We start from the raw sequence: 23,860 nt of genomic DNA, 5'->3' as shown, positions 1-23,860 counted from the left end.
AATTCTCTTTTGCGAGGGAACCAGAATCAGGCCCTATGTGCTGAACTCTAAGATACGGTATAAAATGTGCTGCTTTGTAAAGTTGCCCAATGCATTTGTGTCCTGTTTATCAACAAGCTTCTGCCGCCCTCATTTAACCTGAACCGGTCTGTATTGATTCTATAGATGCAGAATTTTCTGCTTCCTGTGATGTCGTAAACAGAATCCAGGTGCCTGGTATTCTGTAATAGTAATTGATGTGACCTCCTTATCATATCAAAGTCTGAGATTATGGATAAACTCATACGACCCAATAGATTGCCATGTGCCTTTACTTGCCTCTGATTTATGTGTTCTCTGTGAAGCTATAGACACCAATACACAACCCAGTATTCTCTCATCCTAGATGAGGAGTGGCACAACCAGTCCTCGAGATCTACGGTACTAACAGTCCATGTTTTCCAGGTGGTGCACAGGTGCAGTCATTACTAATTGTCCCATTTTCAAACATGCTGCATTTAGTCCTAACCGACATTCTTCAGTTCCACGGGTAGTAAGGAAATCACGGACTGGTTTGGCCACCCCTGTCCTAGATGCTCACAAGCCATCAGACCCCTAAAACTCAGGTGAGGTATAACTCATAGTTGCCTACCTGACCCTCTCCTTCAGGGAGAAAATGCTCTGTTCCTGGACTTCCCTGGTAATGTATGATTGCCATCACCTGTGGTGACACCTTTCTTATCAATTACCTCCTAGCTCCCCACAGGTGATGGCAATCCTACATTACCAGGGAAGTCCAGGAACAGATCTTTGTGTCCCTCCTGGAGAGGGTCATGTTGGGATGTATCATACTTGCCTACCTGACCCTCTCCATGAGGGAGAAAATGCTCTGTTCCTGCACTTCCCTGGTAATGTATGATTGCCAGCACCTGTGGTGAAACGCCTTTCTTACCAATTAACTTTTTTTAGAACTTGATAAATCACTCTGCATTGGTACATGGCTGAATTATCAATCAACCTGCACAAAAACATTACATTTCTGAGCATATGAAGCTCATAATTAATGAGGTGCAATGAACCTGTCAGAACCAGATCATTACCACACCAACAAAGCCTCTCTTCCATGATACATCAGGTCATGTTTGTGATTACTGGGCCAAGTACAGTAGAAAGGTATAAAGGTCACACGTGTAGCCTTCTGGGAGCAGTCACATGGTCTCTGGGTGACATCACAGAGCATATACATGCACCAGAACACTGACTCTCCAAGCAAAAAAATCCCACATTTACTCAAACAGGTCCTGCAAATCTCATGATGTTCCTCAGATCGTCACACACAAATGGCTGGCATTCACCTGTTCGCTAGGCCTACACAGCCTAGGAAACAGGTATGAGACAGCCCCAATGCACCATTGCTTAACTTCTGCCGCAATTGTCGCTCTCAATTTGTACCTGCAAGTCCTGTGCTTGCAAACAGGCCTACATCTGACTCTAAGGAGGCTATCAGTTTGCACAGTTCCCTCTAACACAGGCATGTCCAAACTATGGCCCTCCAGATGTTGTGAAACTACAAGTCCCATCATGCCTTGCCACAGTTTGCTATTAGGGAATGCTAAAACGATTGCATGGCATGCTGGGATGTGTAGTTTCCCAACAGCTGGAGGGCCGCAGTTTGGACATGCCTGTTTAACAGCATACTCTTCACTACCTACCTGGTGGTCTCCCTTGGTAATCCTACTCACCACTATTGGACCGGGAGCCTGGAAATCTGACAGACTACCCAGAGGTGTTCGCCCATATAATGCCACTTAGTGCCATTGTGGTTGTGCAAGTACACGCCATGGTCTTTGCCACATTGTTATACGGACAGGACTCTTTTCTTAACTGGAAATAGTGGGAAAATTGAAACCAACACTTTAAAACAGGGATGGGGAGCGTTTGGCTCTCCAGCTGTTGTTGAACTATGTATCCCAACATGCCCTGCAACAGTTTTGACATGGCCAAATAGCAGTAGCAGGGCATGCTGGGAAGCATAGTTCAAAAGCAGCTGGCGGGCCAAAGGTTTCTAATCCCTGCATTAACCCTTTGAGAGCCAAGCGAATTTGTCTAAATAGGTGTGAAATTGCTAAGCAAACATTTTTTATTCCTAATAATGACCCGTAATATTAACCTTATATAAGAAATATTTTTTTTTTTTTTACACAAAAATTACTGATTTTCATAAAACATCCAAAATGAACATTAAGATAAAAAAAACATTTACAGTGTCAATAATTTTGTATGCATTTCTCAAACAAGTAATGTAATAAAACAATCACAGACGGGCATATAACAAAAAGTACCGTCAGAGCGAAGGGTTTCTTCTCTGCACGTGCAAAACTACTCTAGCGGCCATGCTTGCTAGAGGTGCGGAATGCCTGCCCATTTCACACGGGGTTTAAAAGCGAGCGATTGGCATCAAAGTTAGTCAGGTATCCTGCACCTCCATGGCGGGAGAAACATATTCCCTAGATTCGTACAATTTGGGAATATAATATGTATGTATACTCTTAAGAGAAAAGGACATATTATAATCCCTAATTGTACAAATCTAGAGACTTTGGTTCACTCACAAAGGCAAATTCCTTCTCAAATGGACAAAACCATGTGCACTGCAGGTGGGGCAGATGTAATATGTGCAGAGAGAATTAGATTTGGGCGGGGTTTTACTTCAAAGTGAGATCTACTGTATATTGAAGTGTAAAAATTGTGCAGTCACTATTTTCCCTGCACAGAAACAAAATAACTAACCCTAATCTAACTCTGCACATGTTACATCCGCCCCCCTACAGTGCAGCACAGTTGTGTCCATTTGAGAAGGAATTTGCCTTTGCGAGTGATCCAGAATAAGGTCCTATGTTGGTAAAGTCCATTAATTCTTCTGCGTAATAGGAGATTGATCTCAGAGGCCAATCACTAGCAACGTGCCCACAGAAACGGTGTTCAATGTTTGCAAATAGGAACTTTGAGTCCTCAGATATATAGATCTCTATCAGGCACAGAGGTCCTAAAGGACCCAGATGCTGGGACAACTCCCGCGGTTCTAACTCCAGCGGGCTTTCATATAAAGGTTCCACTGAATCGTGTAGAGGGGGAAATGCACCCCCTTTATGAGCTTTGTCGATCAGTAACCCAGGCAGTGTGTTCCTTTAGGAATCTGAGAAGAATGTTTTTTAATTAAACTATGGCGGAACAGCCGAGACGCAAGGAGAGAGAATGTTCCAGTGTTTATTAAGTGGCTGCATTTAAGGGACATATTTGAAAGATTTGAACAGCTTGTGTGCATGCCAAGGAATGACCTCATTGGCAGGGGTGCAATGTCACGGAGACAGAAGGTGTCATACAGTCTGTTCTAATTCAAACAACGGAGGGTCAGTCCCGGCAATGGATATAATCATTTCCACATTTATAACGTGTGCAATTTAGCTCAGTCTGGGCGATTGCTTTTATTTCACAATAAGAACTGGAACGAGAAGTAGAAAAACAATAGGTCGTTTCAATGCAACAGCCCCACCCGGTGGTGAGATGATGTAATGGCCTCTGCTGTATTGTCCTGGATGCTCTTTGGATCCTGCCCAATCGTAGCTCAATAACGGTGTTTTTCTTTCTGAAAGCATGAGCTGTTCTGTGGATAGCAGCAGTTTTTCCTCTGCGATGTGTAAACGTTAACAATTAAAGTCATTTGTAGCGAGATGTAATCTGTTTCTTCTTATACAGGCTATGAAGTCATTTTGATCAGATCTGTGTTCTGCATGACTAAAGGCTGGAACTTAGCCTTCTGAGAATTGCTGATACAAAGCTCTTAGACCCGGATCCTTGAAGTTTGGCACAAAATTGATTTTTAAAACTTCGCTGAAACCTTCGCTCACAGATGGTGCAACAAACTTACTTCTGTACAGCAAACAAACAAAAAGACGTTACTTTCACCTTCTGGATGTTCAATACCTATGTCAACAATGAATATATAACTTAAGATGATTCAGTATGTACTAAGGTGGACAGAACTCAAAGATATCAAACCATGGAGATAAGTTACCAACAAATTAACTTCAACCAGTCATTTTTCCGATACAGCCTCTAAAATGACAGTTAGGAGCTTATTGGTTGGTACCCGATCTTGGTTTTATACAAAGCATATTAAAATCTAAACCTCTTACTCCTACCGTTACCCAAATGAAAACAAGTGTATGTACAAATTTTGTAGCCGCACTTAAAATCTGCGTCTAAAGTTCCATACACACTGGGTGTTTTTGCCCAGTGTGTATGATAACGATGATGGGGAAAACCGCTGGGCTGGAAAACACTCCGTGCATATACATAGCAAGACGCTATGGAAAGCCGTGTACTCCGCCACTTATCTGATGGTGATACCAGCAGATGAACGGCTGGGCCAGAGTACCCGGAGGAAACCCACTCATGCACAGGGAGAATATAAAAACTCCACACAATTAGGGCCATGGTGGGAATCGAACCCGTGACCTCAGGGCTGTGAAGCATTAGTAAACTAATCCATAGTTGTAAATTTACTAAAGAATCTAAAAGTGAAGGGGTGGGGTTGCCCATAGCAACCAAGCAGATTGTGCCACATCCTAGAAAACGCTAGGCAGAATCTGACCGGTTGCTATAAGCAACATGACGACTTTTCACTGTTGGAACCTTAAGTAAATTCCCCTCTATGTACTTAATACACCAATGGCCCGATTCAGACCTGCTTGCTGGGCTGTGAGTATACGGAGTCCAGCGAGCAGGTCAATTACACATCCCAGCATGCCCTGCTACAGTTTTGCTATTTGACCATGCTAAAACTGTTGCAGGGCATGCTGGGATGTGTAGTTCAACAACAGCTGGAGGGCCAAAGGTTCACTATCCCTGCCATAAGGTTAGCACAGCTCCACTCGCTGCACACAGAGTATGAAAGGGAGGGGCTGCGGTAGCTCCCACTGATAGGCTGTCAGACCCACCCGATAAGGGGCCAGGTGCACTAAGCTTCAAAAGTGATTAAATGGAGAGTAATAAACAACCAACCAATCAGCTCCTGCCTGACATTTGTCAAACACAGTCTGTGACATATCAGGCAGGAGCTGATTGGCTGGCTGTTTATCACTCCCTATTTTATGACTTTTGAAGCTTAGTGCATCTGGCCCATAGTCTGGCTGCCATCGCAAGTTGGTTATAATGAGAGTACTAGTAATAGAGGTCACACATACAGAGGTCACAGTGTCACCAGTGGAAGATACTTACTTGTAGCTATTGATGACCATGTCGTTTACGGACACGTGTCCTTTGCTGGTCATCTCCCGGAACTGCAAATAACACAGGGTTACAGGGATGCACTCCTGACCGTAGGTATGATATTCCCTAGGAGAGGGGCTTCCCACTTACCCGATTGTTGTGCTTGGCTACCTCAATAGTGGCGCTGAAGAGGAAACAACGGGCCGGTACGCCCGCTTTCTGTGCACAGGAGATGTACCTGGAATGTAACCGGATTATTATTAGAATAATGTTATCTATATGGGATATATTAAAGGTCCTGGCGGTCAGTAACCAGAAGGTCACAATTCAGACGGTGAGTATTAGGATTCGTTTTAGGCACTAGGGGGAGGGTGCAGGTTAGGCTGCGGGAAGGGATGGTTCAGGACGGCCTGCGGGAAGGGACGGATTGGGTCGGCTTAGGCTGCGGGAAGGGATGGTTCAGGACAGCCTGCGGGAAGGGACAGGTCGGGTCAGCCTGTGGGAAGAGATGTTCGGGTCGGCCTGCGGCAAGGGACGGATTGGGTCAGCTTAGGCTGCGGGAAGGGATGGTTCAGGACGGCCTGCGGGAAGGGACGGATTGGGTCGGCTTAGGCTGCGGGAAGGGATGGTTCAGGACGGCCTGCGGGAAGGGACGGATTGGGTCGGCTTAGGCTGCGGGAAGGGATGGTTCAGGACGGCCTGCGGGAAGGGACGGACCGGGTCGGCTTAGGCTGCGGGAAGGGATGGTTCAGGGCGGCCTGCGGGAAGGGACGGATTGGGTCAGCTTAGGCTGCGGGAAGGGATGGTTCAGGGCGGCCTGCGGGAAGGGACGGATTGGGTCAGCTTAGGCTGCGGGAAGGGATGGTTCAGGGCGGCCTGCGGGAAGGGACGGATTGGGCTGGTTTAGGCTCCGGAAAAGGACGGGTCGGCTTAGGCTGCGGGAACGGGTGGTTCAGGGCGGCCTGCGGGAAGGGACGGCTCGGGTAAGAGAGTTCATGAGGGGCGGCTCAGGGTGAGAATACTCACCAAATGTTGGTAGTATTGTGTGGGATTCCGCTGCCGGTTCTGCGAAAGTCGGGGTTCTGACCTTCATATCATACCCAACCCATTTATATAGCACTTCTAGCACAGAATATACCAAAATAACTAGTCATGGGAGTCCTGAGTCTGCTCTTGAAGGATTCTAGAGTGTCGGCCTCTTGGACCCAGCAAAGAAGAGAGGTTCCATAGAGTTGGGGACACAAAGCTAAAAATTAAACCCCCCACACGAAGGAAGATTCTAGGTACTGCCAATAGTCCTTCACCTACTTCTGTATATCATTTGCAGGTGTGTGAATACTTTTATCACCATCACAGAATTCTTGGGGTCAATCTACTAAAGCATTTAAAAATGAAAAGAGGTGCAAGCATGAAGGTGGCCGCCCAGCTCGTAAAACATCTCCACCTGAATCCCCCTTCACACATGATCCTTCTGTCCGCTAGGGTGACCGGAGACACAATTGCCGCTTCCATAGGCCTTACTAGAAGAGCCTGTTGGGTAACGGGACAGTATCCCGCTCATGTTCTCCACAGCACTAAACGCTGTGCGGCTGTACATTCACATAATACATTTCCCCATATCCCACCAGGCAATGGGGGATGGGGGCCGACATGTAGCGGAGCGCAGTGCTACTTTCCATAGCTGGCAGAAACTACACGTGCCAATACATAGGAGGGCGACCAGCCTAGTAAAGGAACGCTCCGCTAAATAATTGAATTGGGTCCTATGTGAGGATCTGTTCATTTTCAAGCGTCCCGGGTGAGCCGCCCTCTGGGTTTTATCTTTATGGCCATTCATATCAGGCTTGCACCATGTTAATGCTGGGTGCAAAAGTTCGATCTGAAATAGGCCGCCCGTTCTCTGTCCGAACATCTAAGGCAAGCGCACAAGTTGGGTGTCACTGAGGACACTCCTGTCAGATCCCATGCTGAGCTACACAGAACTGTCCTCTCAATGCTCGGCTCCGTCCACTGGAGAGGACACGGAGCCATCTGTGTTCTCCAGATGCATCATTCGGCACCCACGAACCCAGAGTGCGCCATATGCGCAAATGGGACAATCGTTAAATGTGTCCATTTCCTCCGATATGTTCAAAATCTGCCACAATGTATCCAATGTCATGGAAGGGAATATAAATAATTCGGGGCAGGAACCGTAATAGGTTTTACAAGGATGGTATTGGTATCCTGGCTATTGGGATGTTAAAGGTCAGAGTACGGAGAGTCGCATCCAGATGGTCAGGATACAGACACCTTTTGGGTATGTATGCTAACCCTCCCTAACGGCGTCCTATCCCTGCCTCTGGTGCCTAACCCTAACACCCCCACAGCCGAACACTAACAATTTCCAGCACACATGATCTGGATGCTGACATCGGCATTGTGTTTGATGTTGGGAACCCGCTCACTGATTTCTGACCAGTGTTGGAATTTGGGCGCTTGTATTTTGATTTCAATTATCCCGTACGGCGGTATGCTATCCAGACCCCATTATATATCCACACCACCCCCACACTCACAACTATCTACATTTTATTCTGCTCCAGTAAGTTCCTGAAACTCTGCATAGAAGGATGTAGTTCGTGTAGTGTATATCACTGTACATTATTATATCATGTCGTCCCTTTTTCTGGGACATACCCCGACAAGTAAAGTAAAGTGGTGACTCAGGAGGGTGTTTGCTCATAACTCCCCAACATCAGACCAAGTGGTAGTAAAACACAGAGCTGGTAAATCCTTAATGGCGCGTTTCGCCGTCCTCACTCACCGGCTGCGAGACTCCACATCAGGGTTAGTATTGTCGATGACGATACTTTTGCCGTTCCGCAATGCTTCTTCGCAGGCTGCCACACACTTCTGCCATGTTCCTAGCGTGTCCTATAACATACAGCACATGTCAGAAAGATGCCTGATAAATATAAAACACTGTACACACACACGGTGATATAATGAGCGATATTGCACCTTTTGGCGCTTCTGTGCAGTTTTGTACATAACATCGCCCAGTGTGTATGTATATACAGACAAAGGTGCGGATCGTAGGCCCTCTGGCGGCATTGCCGATGCCGGTACCCCACCAGACAAACGCATTGGCTGATATCGACGGTTGCAGCGTGTACGGGGAATAACACTGATCTCCACTACTACGGGATAATATAATGTAAGTCTAGCGACACATTAAGTTTATAAACGGGGATTCTGACTATACTTGCAAAACTGTTAACCTATTACAATATAGGGCCTGATTCAGACCTGTGAGTAAAGCTGCAATTTTTACAGTTAGACAAAACCATGCTGCACTGCAGGTGGGGCAGATAGTAACACGTGCAGAGAGAGTTAGAATTTTGGGCGCGTTATGTTGTTTCTGTGCAGGGAAAATACTGGCTGCTTTATTCTTACACTGCACTTTAGATTTTAGTTTGAACACACATCACCCAACTCTCTCTGCACATGTTACATCTGCCCCACCTGCAGTGCAGCATGATTTTGTCCATCCGAAAAAATTGCAGGATTGCTATCAGGTGTGAATGAGGCCCATAGTCCCAACACCTAACAATACTGGCTAAGCCGCGTCTGACGCACCAAAAATACCAGACCTGCACATGGCGCGGTAGACTCTCACTTTTCCAGTATACTCACCCTGTTGGCAAACACGTAGCCTTTGGGCACCAGATGTTCCTTCACAAAAGTAGACTTCCCAGCTGAAAACACATAATAAGCCAGTTATGTTTCTGACATCTCACCTTCATAAGTCATGAAAAACATATCAGAAATGTTTTACAAGATGCAAACGAGCTGTCAAAGGGGATTTAATAACTAAATTACCATCTCAAATAAACCTGTCAATATTTTATAAAGGATGGCGTCTTTAAGATATACCTCATAGCTGGCTCGCAGCCCGGAATGAGATGTCATTACATCATAGACCTGCTGCACAACATCCTGGCCTCTAATAACACAGTGTGTGATGTCATGCTCTAGAATGGCCAATGCAATCCCAGCTTGAGAGGAGACACAAAGCAGGTCTGGTTGTAGGATGTGAGCTCTGGAGTCATTATGTGCGTGGAAAGGGGGGGGGGGGTTCGATTCTTCAAATGGTAAGATGGCAACAGCAACCAATATAATGATCGTCATCACAGCACATGACCAGGGATAGGAACGGTTAAAGGGCCAATCAGCTCCTGCCTGACATTTTTCAAACACAGTCTGTGACATGGCAGGTAGTAGCTGATTGGCTGGCTGTTTATCACTGTCCATTTTATCACTTTTGAAGCTTAGAGAATCTGTCCCATAGTCTTTTCAAGACTATCAATGTGGTTGATCACAGACTGTGGAAATTGGAAAGAGTGCTCTCGTGTTTGAAATGAATCAACGCTCTTTTTGACTGCTCATCAGCACAGATCAGTGATCTGTGCTGATGAGTGGGGTATCTCTCCCCCCCCCCCCCCCCCCCCCCCCCATAGCCCAACATATAAGGAGAACATCCCTACCTGTACGAAAATAGAGAAGGGTGAACTGCCGCTGGAACCAACGAAATGGTCAGTAAAAAGTTTTTCCACACCAAAGTATGTAAAGAAACAAAAACAGGTTCCAAGTAGCAGGTTTGGAGTTGGCCCATGTTAACATCATGTAATAGAGCAAACCTGTACCTTTCATGAAAAGAGCTTGAGGGCCAACTCCAAACCTGCAGAAAAGTCAGGTTTAGTGAAAGCCAGCCAGCAGCAGAATCGCCGAAAACCCAGTATTAGATTCTACTAAACCAAGGCTTATGGGCATTCAAGCATGGTGCAAATGACCATCATGGAGAACCCCTTCCGTCTCAAGAGCCACGGCCTTAAAATAAGATCTGGTCTGAGGCGGAAATGCAGAGTGTCAAAGTATAAAAGCTGAAGATCGGCGTACCAAACCCGCCGTGGCCAATCCGGAGCCACCAGGATTCTACAAGGGAGTGAACAGACTCCCCAAGTGCCTCTTCTTTCTAAGCATAAGGTGGAGAACAACGATAAGGACGTTGTCGCATATATATCAGTCACCCTGTCATCCGCACATGCAGCTCAATCTGACAATATAGTCAGAGACTCCATACACAGAGCGGGAGATGGGTGACGTCCCTGACTGTTATCGTGAACAATACCAGTCAGTGCGTAAGGTCAATAACGCGGGAATCATTTAGTGTGTACCCAGCAATAGCCATCGCACTTGTGCCCCCTAGTGGACAATAAAGAAAAATATAATTTCAAGCTAATGAGAGACATGTAATATGACCGTCCCAATGTCACCTCACACTCATGATTCATTTAAGCTGTGAAGGGGGAAATCCATACACTAAGCGCTTTTTGTAAATGAGGCACCAATATGTCTTTCTTATTAATACGGAAAACAGAAAGGGGTGGTCACGAGAGTGACCAAAAAGGGAACATGCAAAGGGTTTTTGGGGCACACTTGATAATATTATAATGATAGTAAAGAGTATGTGAAGAAATGGTACATGGGTGAGATAAGACTTAACTTTTATTTAATAATAACGATAAAAAAAGGGGTTTTAATTATATCTGATGCAAAAATGCACAAAACAAGACAATACGCATTCAATAAGTTGTATGTGGAGATATCACAAGGTATAATATAAGGTTAATAACCTGTCAAAAAGAGGGTCCTTGATATAATTAACAAAGTGGGCGCAATGTTAAGATGAAATACCGATATACCTGTAACAAAGGTACCAGAATTTGATTAGCATAAATATATAAAGTACAGAGTACAGGTATATAATTGTGGATGCTTGACACACCAAATGAGACGAGGAATTTAGGAATTGAGAAATATGTATCAATCTGTCTCCGTCATAAAATTGTAATCGGAGGTCACTACCAGAGAGTGGGATGTAATAATAGAGGGTCACTACCTGACAGTAAGGGGTAGTGGTAAAGATTTAAGGGTGTGAAAGGTGCGGAAGCTATAGATGGTATAGTAAGATTGAGCCGGGTCCGGAAGGTGATCTCCTGCCTGCAACTTGGTTACAACACCCGGTATTCCCAAAGAGTCTTCCCAAGGGTACTAGCCGGGCCCATCACTGCTTAGCTGCTGAAATCGGAATGGGTTCAGGCGATCCAGTGTGGTATGGTAGTAATAATGTTGGCACGCGAGGGGGACACCAGTGTTGAGGCTCAAATGAAATAAGGTGCTTCTGCTGTCAGAAGCGCCGTCAGTAATCCACCCTGGTGCTCACCTGCATTGCAGGGGGGATGGATACGACGCGACTGATGAGAGAGCACTGAAATGAGAAGTGATCAACACAAATGGTGGGCTGGTGTCAATGATGCGGACCTTAACCTCTGCTGTCCACCATCCACCTTAGGTGTCCAATGATGAATGAGAGAGTCAGGGATCGCTGATCCTGTCCCAGAAAGAGAAGGAAAAAATATATATGTGAGGCAGCACAACCAATGATGTTGTTGCTGGTAATAAAGCAGGGTTTACCAAAAGTAGCAGTGGTTGGTTGATCCAAAGTATTTATTGGTTTTGTATCCTCGTTAGTGGTGCATCTTAGTCGCCATTAATGTCAGTGAGTGGTAATTACTGACAGGAGCCAATGTGTCACCTTGAGGAAGTTTATTGCTGGATTGCCCAGTCTGTGTGCTTTAAAGACAGATGGAGCGATTTATTTTCTGCTGTGTAGTAAGAAAGCAGATAATTAAACAGACTGGGTAGTGGATTCTGTGCTGATGTACACAGGGTATGGGGAGAAGAGAAGGTAGTTGCAGTATTGAGTACCAATTACAATCATATATGCACATAAGCAGGATCCGATATTATTACTGCAATAGTCGGGTTAAGCCCCTCACAAATAATGCATGTACAGAGATGATCAGTGAACTAAGTTCACACAAAATATATTGCAAGCAGATCCCAGTGATGGTCTCTGCTAATATACAGTTGCTACAAATAAAGAAGGTTCTTTATTATTTATTCTAGAGCATAATAGACAATGCTGTTTTATTCAAAAAAATTGTAGTGTCAAAAGATAGTGCCCACCGCTATTTGAATATTGTGAGCAGGTTTCAATTGTAGCAGTATTGTACAAGGGTATCATACACAGAATCAAGTAATGTAGCAGTATTGTACACACAGTATCATTCACAGAATCGAGTAATATGGTGCGCTCGGAGCTTGATAACTGTGGCTGTGGGAATGGTATCACCAGGTTTTCATAAAAATACTTGTAAGAATACTGAGGTTAAGTTTTTAAATGATTAACAAGGTAACTGCCGCAATCAAGTGCTGCAGTAATGTTTACCGCTGCCCGTAGATACTGGCGGAGATAGATAAATATGCTAGATTTAAAGCGGCCGCTGGTAAATTTAAATGCAGATTGAAGCAAAATTGAGACGCCGTGAGACGGCACCCGGCACTGAGTTGCTGGGGCTGTCTTTGGCGTACGGAGTATCGCGTTGCCGTTAAGGGTCAAAAATGTGTGGGGGGGCTGAGGCAAGAAACTCCCCAAAGCGGGTGAGGGGAGAGACGGTACTTAGCTCAGGGGAAGCGACACCCGGCGCCAGATGACGGGAGCCGCTGCTCCAGATGACGGGTAGTGACCAGCGTGGAAGACGGAGGCTGGGGGTGTGTCAGAGGCGTATCCTACACTTAGTTCCTTATTAATACGGATACCGAAGCCGTCAAAGGAGGAGAAACTTGCTGGATGTTTTGTAACAGATTAACATTACCTCCAGGGTATCCAACAGCCACTACCACCTCTGGGGAAGCGGAGACTAGAGAGGAGGATGCAGGCTCGTAGAGGGGGACACTAGAATCCAAAGATCTCTGTTGAACAAACATATATACAAAGTCAGACCATTTATGGAAATACGGATCGCAAACCAAAAACAAAATACATTGGCCCTGGGTGACATTATGTTGTACTGCAGGTGGGGCAGATGTTAGGTACGCAGGGAGATTTAAGACAGGTGTGTCCGAACTCAAATCTGAACTGCTGCTTAAAAAAAAATGAAACTTCCTACATGCAAAAGCAGCCAATATTTACCCTGCATGCAGATAAATCAATTTGCACCCCTTGTACCGTACACATGGTTTGCACGTGTGCACAGTTACCCCATTTCATGGGGTAGTAAACATTTTTGTGCAAGATCCCTCTACTGTTAAGTGCGGTGGATTCTGCATTGATGGGACCGGATGAAAGTATTCGCGCACAACTGAATTCCCCCCATAATGTGCAAACCTAACTGGACTACAGGAAACACAGTCACGTGACAGTACACAAGGTACACAAACCCCAGCGCTACATTACTGTTCTGCTGCAATTAGACTCACTGGGTCAAAGGTGGGGAGCTGGAAAGTAGCTTTCTTCCAACCGAGGAAATACTCTTCTGGAGTGTAGAACTGTATTCCCAGATTCACAGCGAACTGCGCAGAGATACAACAGTTAGTGCCGTCACCTACTTATTGTAACCTATTGTCTTGTACACAACACTGAAGCATCTTACCAATCGGTCACCGCAAGAAAAATCTTTCTTCTTACGGTCGGGAGCCCAATTTGCAGGTCGTCCAGCAGCATCTGTGTGAATAAAATGTGAAAAACACATGGAAGTTATTGCATTACAACGCACTGCAGGGTTTTTACCTGGGGGTTTAAATGTCAAGTCTTTTTTTTACTTAGCCGCAGACTACAGTATTCCTATACTGGGTTGATAGTTTCACATCACTGATCTGTGCTGGTGAGGAACCTGCGCGTTCCACTATAGACTTTTCAGTCGGGAGCTTCCTGCCAACCCCATTCCCCTCCTCGTATCAGGTAACCGCTCCTGCCACATGCAGCCCTGTCCTCAGTGATGCATCACTTATCTAGTGATATATTCTGTGCTGCCAGAGAACCTGCTCGTTGCGATATATAATTCTGTTGGGATATCATGATGAAAGTGGGCTCAAATAAAGGAGTAGAATTTAGACAGCAGAGCCTTGTGGAGCGCTCGCTCTGCGTTATTCATTTAAGGAATGTAGACATGGGATTTTTGTACCTATGTTAAAAGTCTATTTGCTGATTCCATGGGGAACCCTGGCACAATGGGGTATGATGAGCGGTCTGAGGAGCCTGGACACTTACAAATCAATGGCTGCCTAGTTTTTTGGTTTTCAATCAACAAAAACCAATAGGCCAGAGAACAGAAGCCATTTAATCATTACCAACAGAGGATAGGATTTAAAAATAGAAAAAAAAAAAAAAAGAGAAGATATTTTACCACGAGTACAAAAATTCCAGTAACGTCTTCATCCTTGGGGGGACATTGGTATGATGGGAGCATACCAAAGCGGTCCCTAAGAGTGGGCGTGCACCTAGGCAGCACTTTGCGGCCAAAACTGGCATCTGTGTATCAAAGCTACACAGTATAATGAATGACCAGGTGGCGGCCTGTGCACAGTTGCTTATTGGAGGCCCGGTGCCTTGCTGCCAATGAAGTATCCAACCGCAGCAATTCTGGGAGGCACACTGGTGGATGACCAATCACCGGGCAACAGTCTGCTCAGAGTCATAAAGGACAAAGATTACCTGTCTGTCGAACCTCTATAATCATGTGGACATAACCCTTAGAGCGAAGCCCACATCCAAAGAGTGGAGACAGCACGCTTTACCCCACGGGCAATTCAGAGTATAGCGGGAACAGCAATATGCTGATTCAGATAGCATCTGGAAAAAGCCTGTGGCTGATTGGACAGCTTAGCGCTCTCTGTAACACAGAATTATGCCACAAACACTACAGCCACGTTGGTTATCGTTTAAATCAGCAGAAGCTGCTTGTGCCTCCTATTCCCACCTCTTTGTGAATAAGATGCATTAATGTGAAACTTTGCAAGGAAAGATGCTCGGTGCTACGGAGTAACACGGCACTCAGGTGTTCTGTGTCATTTGACTTGTTGTTCCCGGAGGATAGCTATATGAGGACATATCATGGCAGCACATAAGAGATCATTACCTCCCACGTACACGCAGTCTTCTTTCTGCACTTGGACGCCATCATTAGCCTGTAATACAGAGAGAAATAGGATTATGTGGTTCTAGAGAGAACAGGAGTTATTAACTTATTGTGGCCTAGAACTACCATTAAGAGCGAGAACGCCTTCTTTGTATTACACACATTAAACCGCCAGCCTCTCTTACACAAGGTCACCAGTGCACGGAGATGCATTCATTCCGTGATCATGCCCCGCCTTTATTATGCCAGCGGTCTCCTGCAGTACAGAAGGGGGAGGGGCTACCGTTTTACAATGCCCCAATAGGATGAATGAGTTTATCAATGCATAAGGCAAGTCATAGGAATAGAATTCTGTAATTCCCTTTTAATAACGGAACCGCTGATTGTTCAACACTCTGAAAGGTTCAACTGCTCAGTTCTATGACAATAAAGCAACCTCTTAATTACAGAATGTTAAATATTGGAACTCTATTAGAGGAACTGTAGTCAAGTCTAAGCACTGCATTACACTGGAAAGTAACTGGAAATACAGCCGGACCTTCAGAACCAAATACCCAACACAACAATATGAAGAGGTTCCTAACACTGGAGTTTACAGCCAAAACGACCACTGTATACCAGTTGGGACTGGCCGGGGGTCAGTCTCACCTTCTCACACATGTAGTCCCACATCCCAGTCGCAGGCTTACGGTAGGTTCCCATACCGGTTGCAACAAAGATCTGTAATGTGATATTATGTATATTTTTAGGCAACATACTAAATACATAAAGTTTATATCCAACATCGGACTCTGATGTATGCGTTTAAGCAGAGGGAATACTAGGTACCTTGCGCAGGATCACGTTTTGTTTTCTCTATAAAATGTTACAGCATCATTGATAAAAAAATATCTATTAACATTTATTTCTATGGCTCCAAAATGTTCTGCAGCTCTATCAATGAGATACTTCCGTTACTTCGGCCCCTTGCACTTTGGAGCTTGCAATTTAATTTTTCTTAAATTTAATGGTAAGTAATATTCTGACTAGAATTGAGTAGATCGCAATATCTGTGTCCTTTTTTGAACATTAACTTTTTTTTTTTTTTATGTCACAGATTAATGTATCAAAAATATATCTGGGATGAGTTCTCTGTGCTGTAGATTTTTCTCCAGGATGCAGGGATCGTGTGACACTGGCTCAGGTCATGTGACCCTGGCTTACATGACCTCAGTGCTGGAATCACCTGCTCTGTAGGGAGAGGGGCTATGGCTTTGTCAGGGAACGTGGTTGGTTTCATTTCAGACCCAAGGTATGGATTTTTCTGAAACGGTTACATATTATTTTTCCTGATACTAGTAGGAATACTTTTAGGGGTTCTCTGCATATATATATATATATATAAATAAGATATAAAGCCAAATGCTCTACACACACCTGAACCGGTATGCCCAAGTGATCCAAAATGGCTTCCGCTTTGGCTTTGAAAACTTCAGGCCGTAGCTTACCGCGGCTAATTCCCATCTGGTTGGTGAAAAAGACCACCTAAGAGGAGGCAATGAAAGATCGAACAAGGTAAATGAGGGTGAAGCATAAACACATAAAAAGATACAAAAACGGATAACACCCATTTAACTATAGCCTTTCTTCCTGGTTCGGAGACGGGAACCAAAAACAGTCATCACATCGGCGAAAGGCTACGGGCATTGCCAGCAGCAACACTACTCTACATCACATCAACACAACTGTGCCCGGACCAGGGCACCGGCAACCATCGCACTACAAATGGACTGGCTGAATAACAACTGGAAGAGGTAAGATAATGACCAGCAGGACACTGCTACATCAGCATCATCTCTCCATAACACACTGACTGTGTTTTACCCGGTATACCACCCTTCCGCACCCACTGGAGGATTCTGCAGCGACATTAATAGCGTGATCCCAACATATTCCAGCAGAAACTGGATGACTATTTGCTTTAACAAATTCAGTTCAAGTTAACGCCTCGGTTTTAGAATTAAATCTGGATTTAGATCGAGCTCACGATCCCGTATACTCTGTGCCATGGGTGGAATGGGCACCTGACCTTCCCACCACTCAGCAAATATTCCCTTAATTTTTTTACCCCCCATACCCTCCCAATACAGTCCACTGTGGTCACCTGAAGGGGACATAGGTACCGGGATTAGGGACCTATGGTTAAAGGGGTCCCTAAAAGGACACCCTTATGGGGTCCCCTCAGAGGGATGCTGCGTAGGACCACCACCACTGACCTCTAAAGATCAAGGCAAACACTTATCACACTGTATATTTAGTTTAATAAACATATTGTTTAAACAATTTAATTGGTCCATTCTTTGTTCATTCCGAAGGGGGACCCACAACTTCTATTATAACAGATCTCACCAAACACTTATAACTGATGCACATGACAACCAATTAAGGAGAGCGCTTAGCGTATTCACCCCTTTCTACTTGCCACGAGCCTGGACCACCCGCCACTGTAGCAGCACCCTTGAACCAAGGCCAACCATAATGCTGCACAGGTACCAGTACACCGGAACCTAATCACCGGTCCCAAAAAGCTATTGGTTCCTAGACTTAATGATCAGTCTTTATCCAAGTGTATGTAAAGCTGCCCAATGGTTCTAGTCCGACTGCTGCTACCGGGAGGAGACCCAACCTCTGCACTACGGGTATGGGTCAACCAATATTACGCTGACATACATCGTGTCGACCAATGAAGGTCAACACATAATAGGTTGACATGCCTAAGGTCGACAAAACCATTAGGTCACAATGGCTAGGTCAACAGCCAAAAGGTTGACATGTGGTTTTCACTTTTTTTTTTGTCCCGAATGTCGACACGATCGACATGGACACCTTATCGGTGCGCCGCTGCACTCGCCACGCTCCGTGCACGCTGCATTGCGTATTCTATTCTCCCTTCACACCCTAGTTGATGGTAGGGCCTGGAATACGGCCTGTCGGCACATGTCGAAAAACACATGTAGACCTTTTGACCTAGCCATTGTCGACCTAATGCTTGTGTCAACCATCTCATGTGTTCACCTAGGCCTTTAACCCAATGACCATATACCTGCACTACAGGGCATTCTCTCTTGATGCGTACATTGTAATTCTAAGAACCCCGATTTTACCCTACATTACCCCGAAGTCATTCCTCCATCCGATCCACCAGGAAACTGACCTTGTATCCGTCGGCCAGAAGGGCTTTCAATTTTTGGGGAACTTCCGGATACAAAATCCTGAAAGACAAAAGAGGACATTTCTACAGTAGGTGTAAGAGGTGCCCATACACGGTGCAATTATTGGATGCAATTTGGACTAGATCGCATCGCATCCACTTTGCAATGCAATGAGATGCAATCTAGTACAAAAAGTAGGTGCAGCTCATACTTTTAGGCATGTATTCAATGCTCCTATGTCGCCGTAAATAACGGTGAGTGTGCATGTTTTTTGGAGCGTAGTGAACTTTTCTCTCCTATTTTGTGCTTCCCTGTATTCAGCTCTGTTGCTTCTCCAAAAATATTTTGCGAAGCTAACTCAGTTCACCCTGCACTTCTCCTCATGTCTGTTCAATGGGGATTTTAGTGTCTCTCTCCAAAAGTGTATTCAATGCACAAATTGTGAGTCCTGCTGGTTTCTTTTTTTAGAGATGTTCTCCATTTTTCCCCTCGGCATCTTTTTTAGGTGAACTGTAGGGCTATCTTTGTTAAAGTTGTTATTTTTTTTGTTTTTTATGGCTTATAAATTAAAAAAAATGTACTCTAATGTATTTATTGCAGGTGCCATAATGCTGTACTTCTATATTAATTTATTTGGAATTTAATAGGTTATTTTAATGGTAACCAATAAGAAATCATTTTGGAATGCTCCTAGTAATTTCCCATGCTTCCTCTCTTCTTCCTCACCTAACCCCAAACAGGCTTTTAAACACGCTAACAATTATAAAATAAATTAAATAAAAACACAGGGCAAAGAAACAATGCTAAAAGCACAACACAAGGATAAAGGCCAAACAGAACAAAATACACCCGTCTGCACAAACCCAATTAAAATAGTCACACAGCCATTTGTTGTAAAATAAATACTGAACAAAACATTAACCTTTCTAAACCTTTGTAAAAAAATACAAGTCCACAAATGTGAGGAACACAAGCTGCTGAGATGAACACCCTGGTCAGGAATATCCCAGTCTGACCAGCTCACGTGGAGAGCAGGAGAAAACAGATCTCTCCAGTTACAGCTCTCCCATTTGAACTCGCATAATTATGCTAAGTTCGCAAAAGGGGCCGGCGAGCTGGCCACACGTTGAATACTGAGGAAGTCAGAAATGAGGAGATAAGAAAAAGTGCCGAGCACTTCAGCGAGATCACAGGGACACAGAACAGTGAGCGGTGAGCCAGACTCTCAAAAAACATTGAATACTCCTCTAGTGTTGCGCGTGGGAGTGCGCATCACATCGCACCCGTTATATTATACCGTGCATGTTCGCCTTACGGCAAGGACGTGCTTCTTGTGATTAGGAATCCGAATATAAATAAACTGGGCCTTTTCCATCATTACAAACATGTCATTCTTCTTATAATGTTCCCCATTTCCCACAAACCATGGGCCTGATTCATGTGTGGAAGTAAAAGCCCAAAAATAAACAAGCAACTGGGTAAAACCCATGCTGCGCTGCAGGTGGGGCAGATGTAATGTGCAGGGAGAGTTACATTTGGGTGGGTAGAAACTGAAATCTAAATTGCAGTACGTATTAGAATATAGCCTTCTAACATTTGTGGGCTTCATGTAAAAAAAGCCATTATTTACCCTGCACAGAAATCATATAAAAGTTTTTGCCACCCTTGCCCGCAACGTGGTTTGTTCCAGGCACAAAGTCACTTGCTTATTTGTTTTACGAACAGGCAGGAATCAGGCCTGAGTGCAAATTGCAAGTGGCACTGTGTCTATGTGGGAGGCACTGTGCCACACTACGATGCTGCCCACTGAGATGCGCTGTCTCACATCACCGGAGCCCAGCGTGCTTCTATCGGGTCTGGCGGCTCCGGACCCCTGCTAGACGCCTCCACCTTGCTCTGTTTAATTCTCTCTCTATTTTGTTCTAAAGCAGGGATGGGGAACTATTGGCCCTCCAGCTACAGTTGAACTACGCATCCCAGCATCCTCTGCTACAGCTTTGCTATTTGGCCATGCTAAAACTGTTGCAGGGTATGCTGGGATGCGTAGTTCAACAACTACACACCTCAAGGCCAAAGTTACCCCATCCCTGTCTACGGTGTGGGGTGTGTGACTTCCCAGATTTATATGGCCACTGATGTCAGGCTGGAACGGGCCAACCTATGGCGGGTTACAACAATAAAAAGAAACAGGAAAAAGGTCATCAAGATTAAAACAAAACTGGTGTTATACAAGACAGAGAAACGCCTGTTATCTGCAGTGCATAGGGGTAATAAATCTGAGCTGAATGTGAAGCATTTGCCTTACTCACTCCTATAAAGTGAGAGGATTGCCCGTAAAAGATGTTCTTATGTCTTTATGTGGATCCTCAGCGAAACGCGCTGCGTTCGGTCTGTACTAGAAGCGGGATCCTGCTACTTTTACCTTTTATATTAGGGTTTATTTTTTGCTAGTTCTATAGTGAAGTCTCTTTTACTAATGCGTTTAAATGCTTATAGGTTTTCTTATGTGTATTTACATTTTTTAAATGACATGCCGCGCAGATTATAATCCTTTCGATGCAAACTCGTATTTGTTACATCGCTGTCAGGAAGGGGAAGGTCCAAAGGGCCCTACAGACGCAGAGATTTGTGCCAGAGATTCATAACGGGAGATTTCAAATCTGTCACAACGGTCACAGAAAGTGATGTGAAAAACTGCACTTCATCACAAAGATAATGTTATATGGTATAGACCAGGGGTGGCCAACCGGTCAGAGGTAAAGAGCCGAAAAATATCGGTAGTCAAGCTAAAGAGCCGACATCATGCACGCACCGAAGGCGCATGCGCCAAAAAAAGGGGCGTAGTCTATTTTGACCCCTTGGGTGGGTGTGATACAAATATGCTTCCAATAGTGCAGTGCCATATATACATATGCCCCCAATAGTGCCAGATACACATATGCCCCCCACGGTGCCAGGTATGCACCACACGGTGCCGGTTATGCCCCCACAGTGCCAAAAAGCTGGTATGCCCCCACAGTGCCACAAACTGCTATGCCCCCACAGTGCCACAAACTGCTATGCCCCCACAGTGCCACAAACTGCTATGCCCCCACAGTGCAAATTTCCCAGCAGCAGCACTCACCGTTGTTGCTGCTGCTGCCAGGCGGGGAGAGGACAGTCTGGTGTCCCCCTGCAGTCCTCCTGTCATGTCACCGATGGGAGGAGAGCACAGCACACCGCGCGTCTCCTTCCCCCTCACTTCCCTGTGACTGGGCCTCCCACCAATCAAAGCTCGCTGGCCAGCTCCTGATTGGCTGCTGGCCCACAAGCTCTGATTGGCGGACGGCCCAGTCACAAGGATGCACAGTAAGGGGTAGGAGAGATGCGCGATGCACGTTCTCCTCCCCTCAGAAGAAGAAGGGATTCAGGGAACCGGCAGCAGGGGGGACTGGGACAGACGGTGGGTGGTAGGCAGCAGTGGGAGCAGGAGCCGCACTTTACAAGGAGGAGAGCCGCATGAGGCTCAAGAGCCACAGGTTGGCCACCACTGGTATAGACAGTAATATTTCCTATCCACCACATAACTAATGTATGTTTCCAGAGCTCCTAGTGTTTACATGCATGCTTAACCTGCATTCAAGAATTGACTTTCCCCTGCCTCTGATGCCTTTTATTGCAGTGCCACCAGCCCGCTCTGTGCAGTAACACGGACGTAGACTTATTGCACGCAGCATTACATACATGAGCACACATGTGTGCCGGCACAGCCATGTCCTAAGCTTACCATGACCACCAAGTTCTGCACAAGGCCAGCGTGGATTTGGAAGCCCCACTCTTGGCACAGGCATGACTGGTTGTGTTTGTGTATTCTACTTCACTCTTAGAGGCAAAATCCTTCTCAAATGGACAAGTGCACTGCAGGTGGGGCAGATGTAACATGTGCAGAGTGAATTAGGTTTGGGTGGGGTTATTCTTCAAAGTGATATCTATGCAGCAGTGTAAAAATAAAGCAGCCAGTATTTTCCCTGCACAAAATAACTCATCCAAATCTAATTCTATCTGCACCTGTTACATCTGCCCCCCCTGCAGTGCACATGGTTTTGTCCATAGAAGGAATTTGCCTCTAAGAGTGAACTAGAATAAGGCCCACAGTTACAAGCTTTGCTCGCAATGCTTCGGCGCTGTGCTCGGCACACTATTTTATTCTCCCACCACGCCGTAGTGGATGGTAGGGCATGAAATACCGCCTGTCGGCACATGTCGGCTCAAAAAACAGCGAAAAACTCCATGTCGACCTTTTGACTGTCAACTTAATGACCTGTCGACCTAGACCCATGTCGACCAACATGCAGTATCCTGTTGTGATTTGGTCCCAGGCCACATACTGTAGATTGTACATTCACACTGACCACCACCCGGGTTCAAGCCGGCTAACTACCCAGGTTTTAGGACCCTTTCAGTCTATGAAACATCCCAGGTTGTGTGCAATAAGTCAAGATATTTCTGCCAGTCTACAAGGGGTATTACACGGCTTCTTAGTGGTGCCTTCCCTCAAACTGACTCACTGTTAGAAACTGAGATTCTATTTAATATTCTAGGTCTGGGGCAGCCAACTCCAGTCCTCGAGAGCTATCAACGGTGCATGTTTTCCAGGTCTCCTCACAGAATCACAAGTGATGTAATTAGTTCCACCTGTGGATCTTTTAAAATGTGTCAGTGAGTAATGACTACACCTGTGCTGCAGCTAGGTGAGCTGGAAAATGTGAACTGTTGGTAGCTCGGGAGGACTGGAGTTGGCTACCACTGACCTAGGTAATGGATAAGTTGGTGAACATGGTGAATGCACGGGTCTTACCTCCAGTCATCTGCGCTTGTTGGGAAAACCTTCCCTGACTTAGTGGTGATAATTGTTCCATCAATGTCGAATCCTGCAATCTGTAAGACAAATGGAGCAATAACAAAGTAATCACTGCATGTCCCTACGTGGGGGAGCACCTCCGGTACAGAAGCTAATGGGGATCATACATCCGACAGAAATAAGGTAAATTGCCCATTTGCTGGGATCGCGGAAATCCAACAATGTTGAATTTATCCAACTCGACAATTCTAACCAAAAATGGTTGGGATTGCCGAGTTAGGGAAACTTCTGTAGCTATTCCCCCAGGAAAGCACTAGGGGGCGCATCTTTTTCTAAGAGCTGCACATTTTGAACAAAAACATTAGAGAAATAACGTTTAGCACCAGCTGTTTTACAGCACAACGTCTGGTATAATGGTTGCACCGGTGGACCCAAATTTGCAGTAATTTTTTTATTTTGCCCATGTGCTGGAGGGTGTGGTATGACGGCCCAATGGTCGGGATTCCAACGGCCAGTATACAATCATCGGAATCCTGACTGGCGGCACTCCGACA

At 45.3% G+C, this 23,860-nt stretch overlaps 1 protein-coding gene across 2 annotated transcripts in view; it reads right to left on the bottom strand.

Annotated features, from left to right (window-relative positions):
- Positions 1 to 3,226: 3,226 nt before the first annotated feature.
- The window catches only part of PNKP (polynucleotide kinase 3'-phosphatase), a 29,394-nt gene continuing 8,760 nt past the window's right edge, over positions 3,227 to 23,860 (bottom strand). For both annotated transcript variants that reach the window (XM_083162275.1, XM_083162276.1), the window contains exons 5-17: positions 23,304 to 23,383; positions 18,469 to 18,526; positions 16,692 to 16,799; positions 15,924 to 15,995; positions 15,276 to 15,324; positions 13,791 to 13,861; positions 13,618 to 13,710; positions 13,014 to 13,110; positions 8,929 to 8,990; positions 8,057 to 8,166; positions 5,401 to 5,488; positions 5,260 to 5,321; positions 3,227 to 3,909 (exon numbers count right to left, since the gene is read on the bottom strand). In XM_083162275.1, coding sequence (XP_083018401.1) covers positions 3,789 to 3,909; positions 5,260 to 5,321; positions 5,401 to 5,488; positions 8,057 to 8,166; positions 8,929 to 8,990; positions 13,014 to 13,110; positions 13,618 to 13,710; positions 13,791 to 13,861; positions 15,276 to 15,324; positions 15,924 to 15,995; positions 16,692 to 16,799; positions 18,469 to 18,526; positions 23,304 to 23,383 — 1,071 coding nt within the window. In that variant the 3' untranslated portion in view covers positions 3,227 to 3,788. The remainder of the gene's footprint in view (positions 3,910 to 5,259; positions 5,322 to 5,400; positions 5,489 to 8,056; positions 8,167 to 8,928; positions 8,991 to 13,013; positions 13,111 to 13,617; positions 13,711 to 13,790; positions 13,862 to 15,275; positions 15,325 to 15,923; positions 15,996 to 16,691; positions 16,800 to 18,468; positions 18,527 to 23,303; positions 23,384 to 23,860) is intronic.

The sequence above is a fragment of the Crinia signifera genome, chromosome 19, assembly GCF_055691185.1.
Source record: "Crinia signifera chromosome 19, ASM5569118v1, whole genome shotgun sequence".
NCBI classification, from domain to species: Eukaryota; Metazoa; Chordata; class Amphibia; order Anura; family Myobatrachidae; genus Crinia; species Crinia signifera.
The sequence above is the reverse complement of the archived record's forward strand: the minus strand, read 5'-3'. Positions and strand labels throughout refer to the sequence as shown.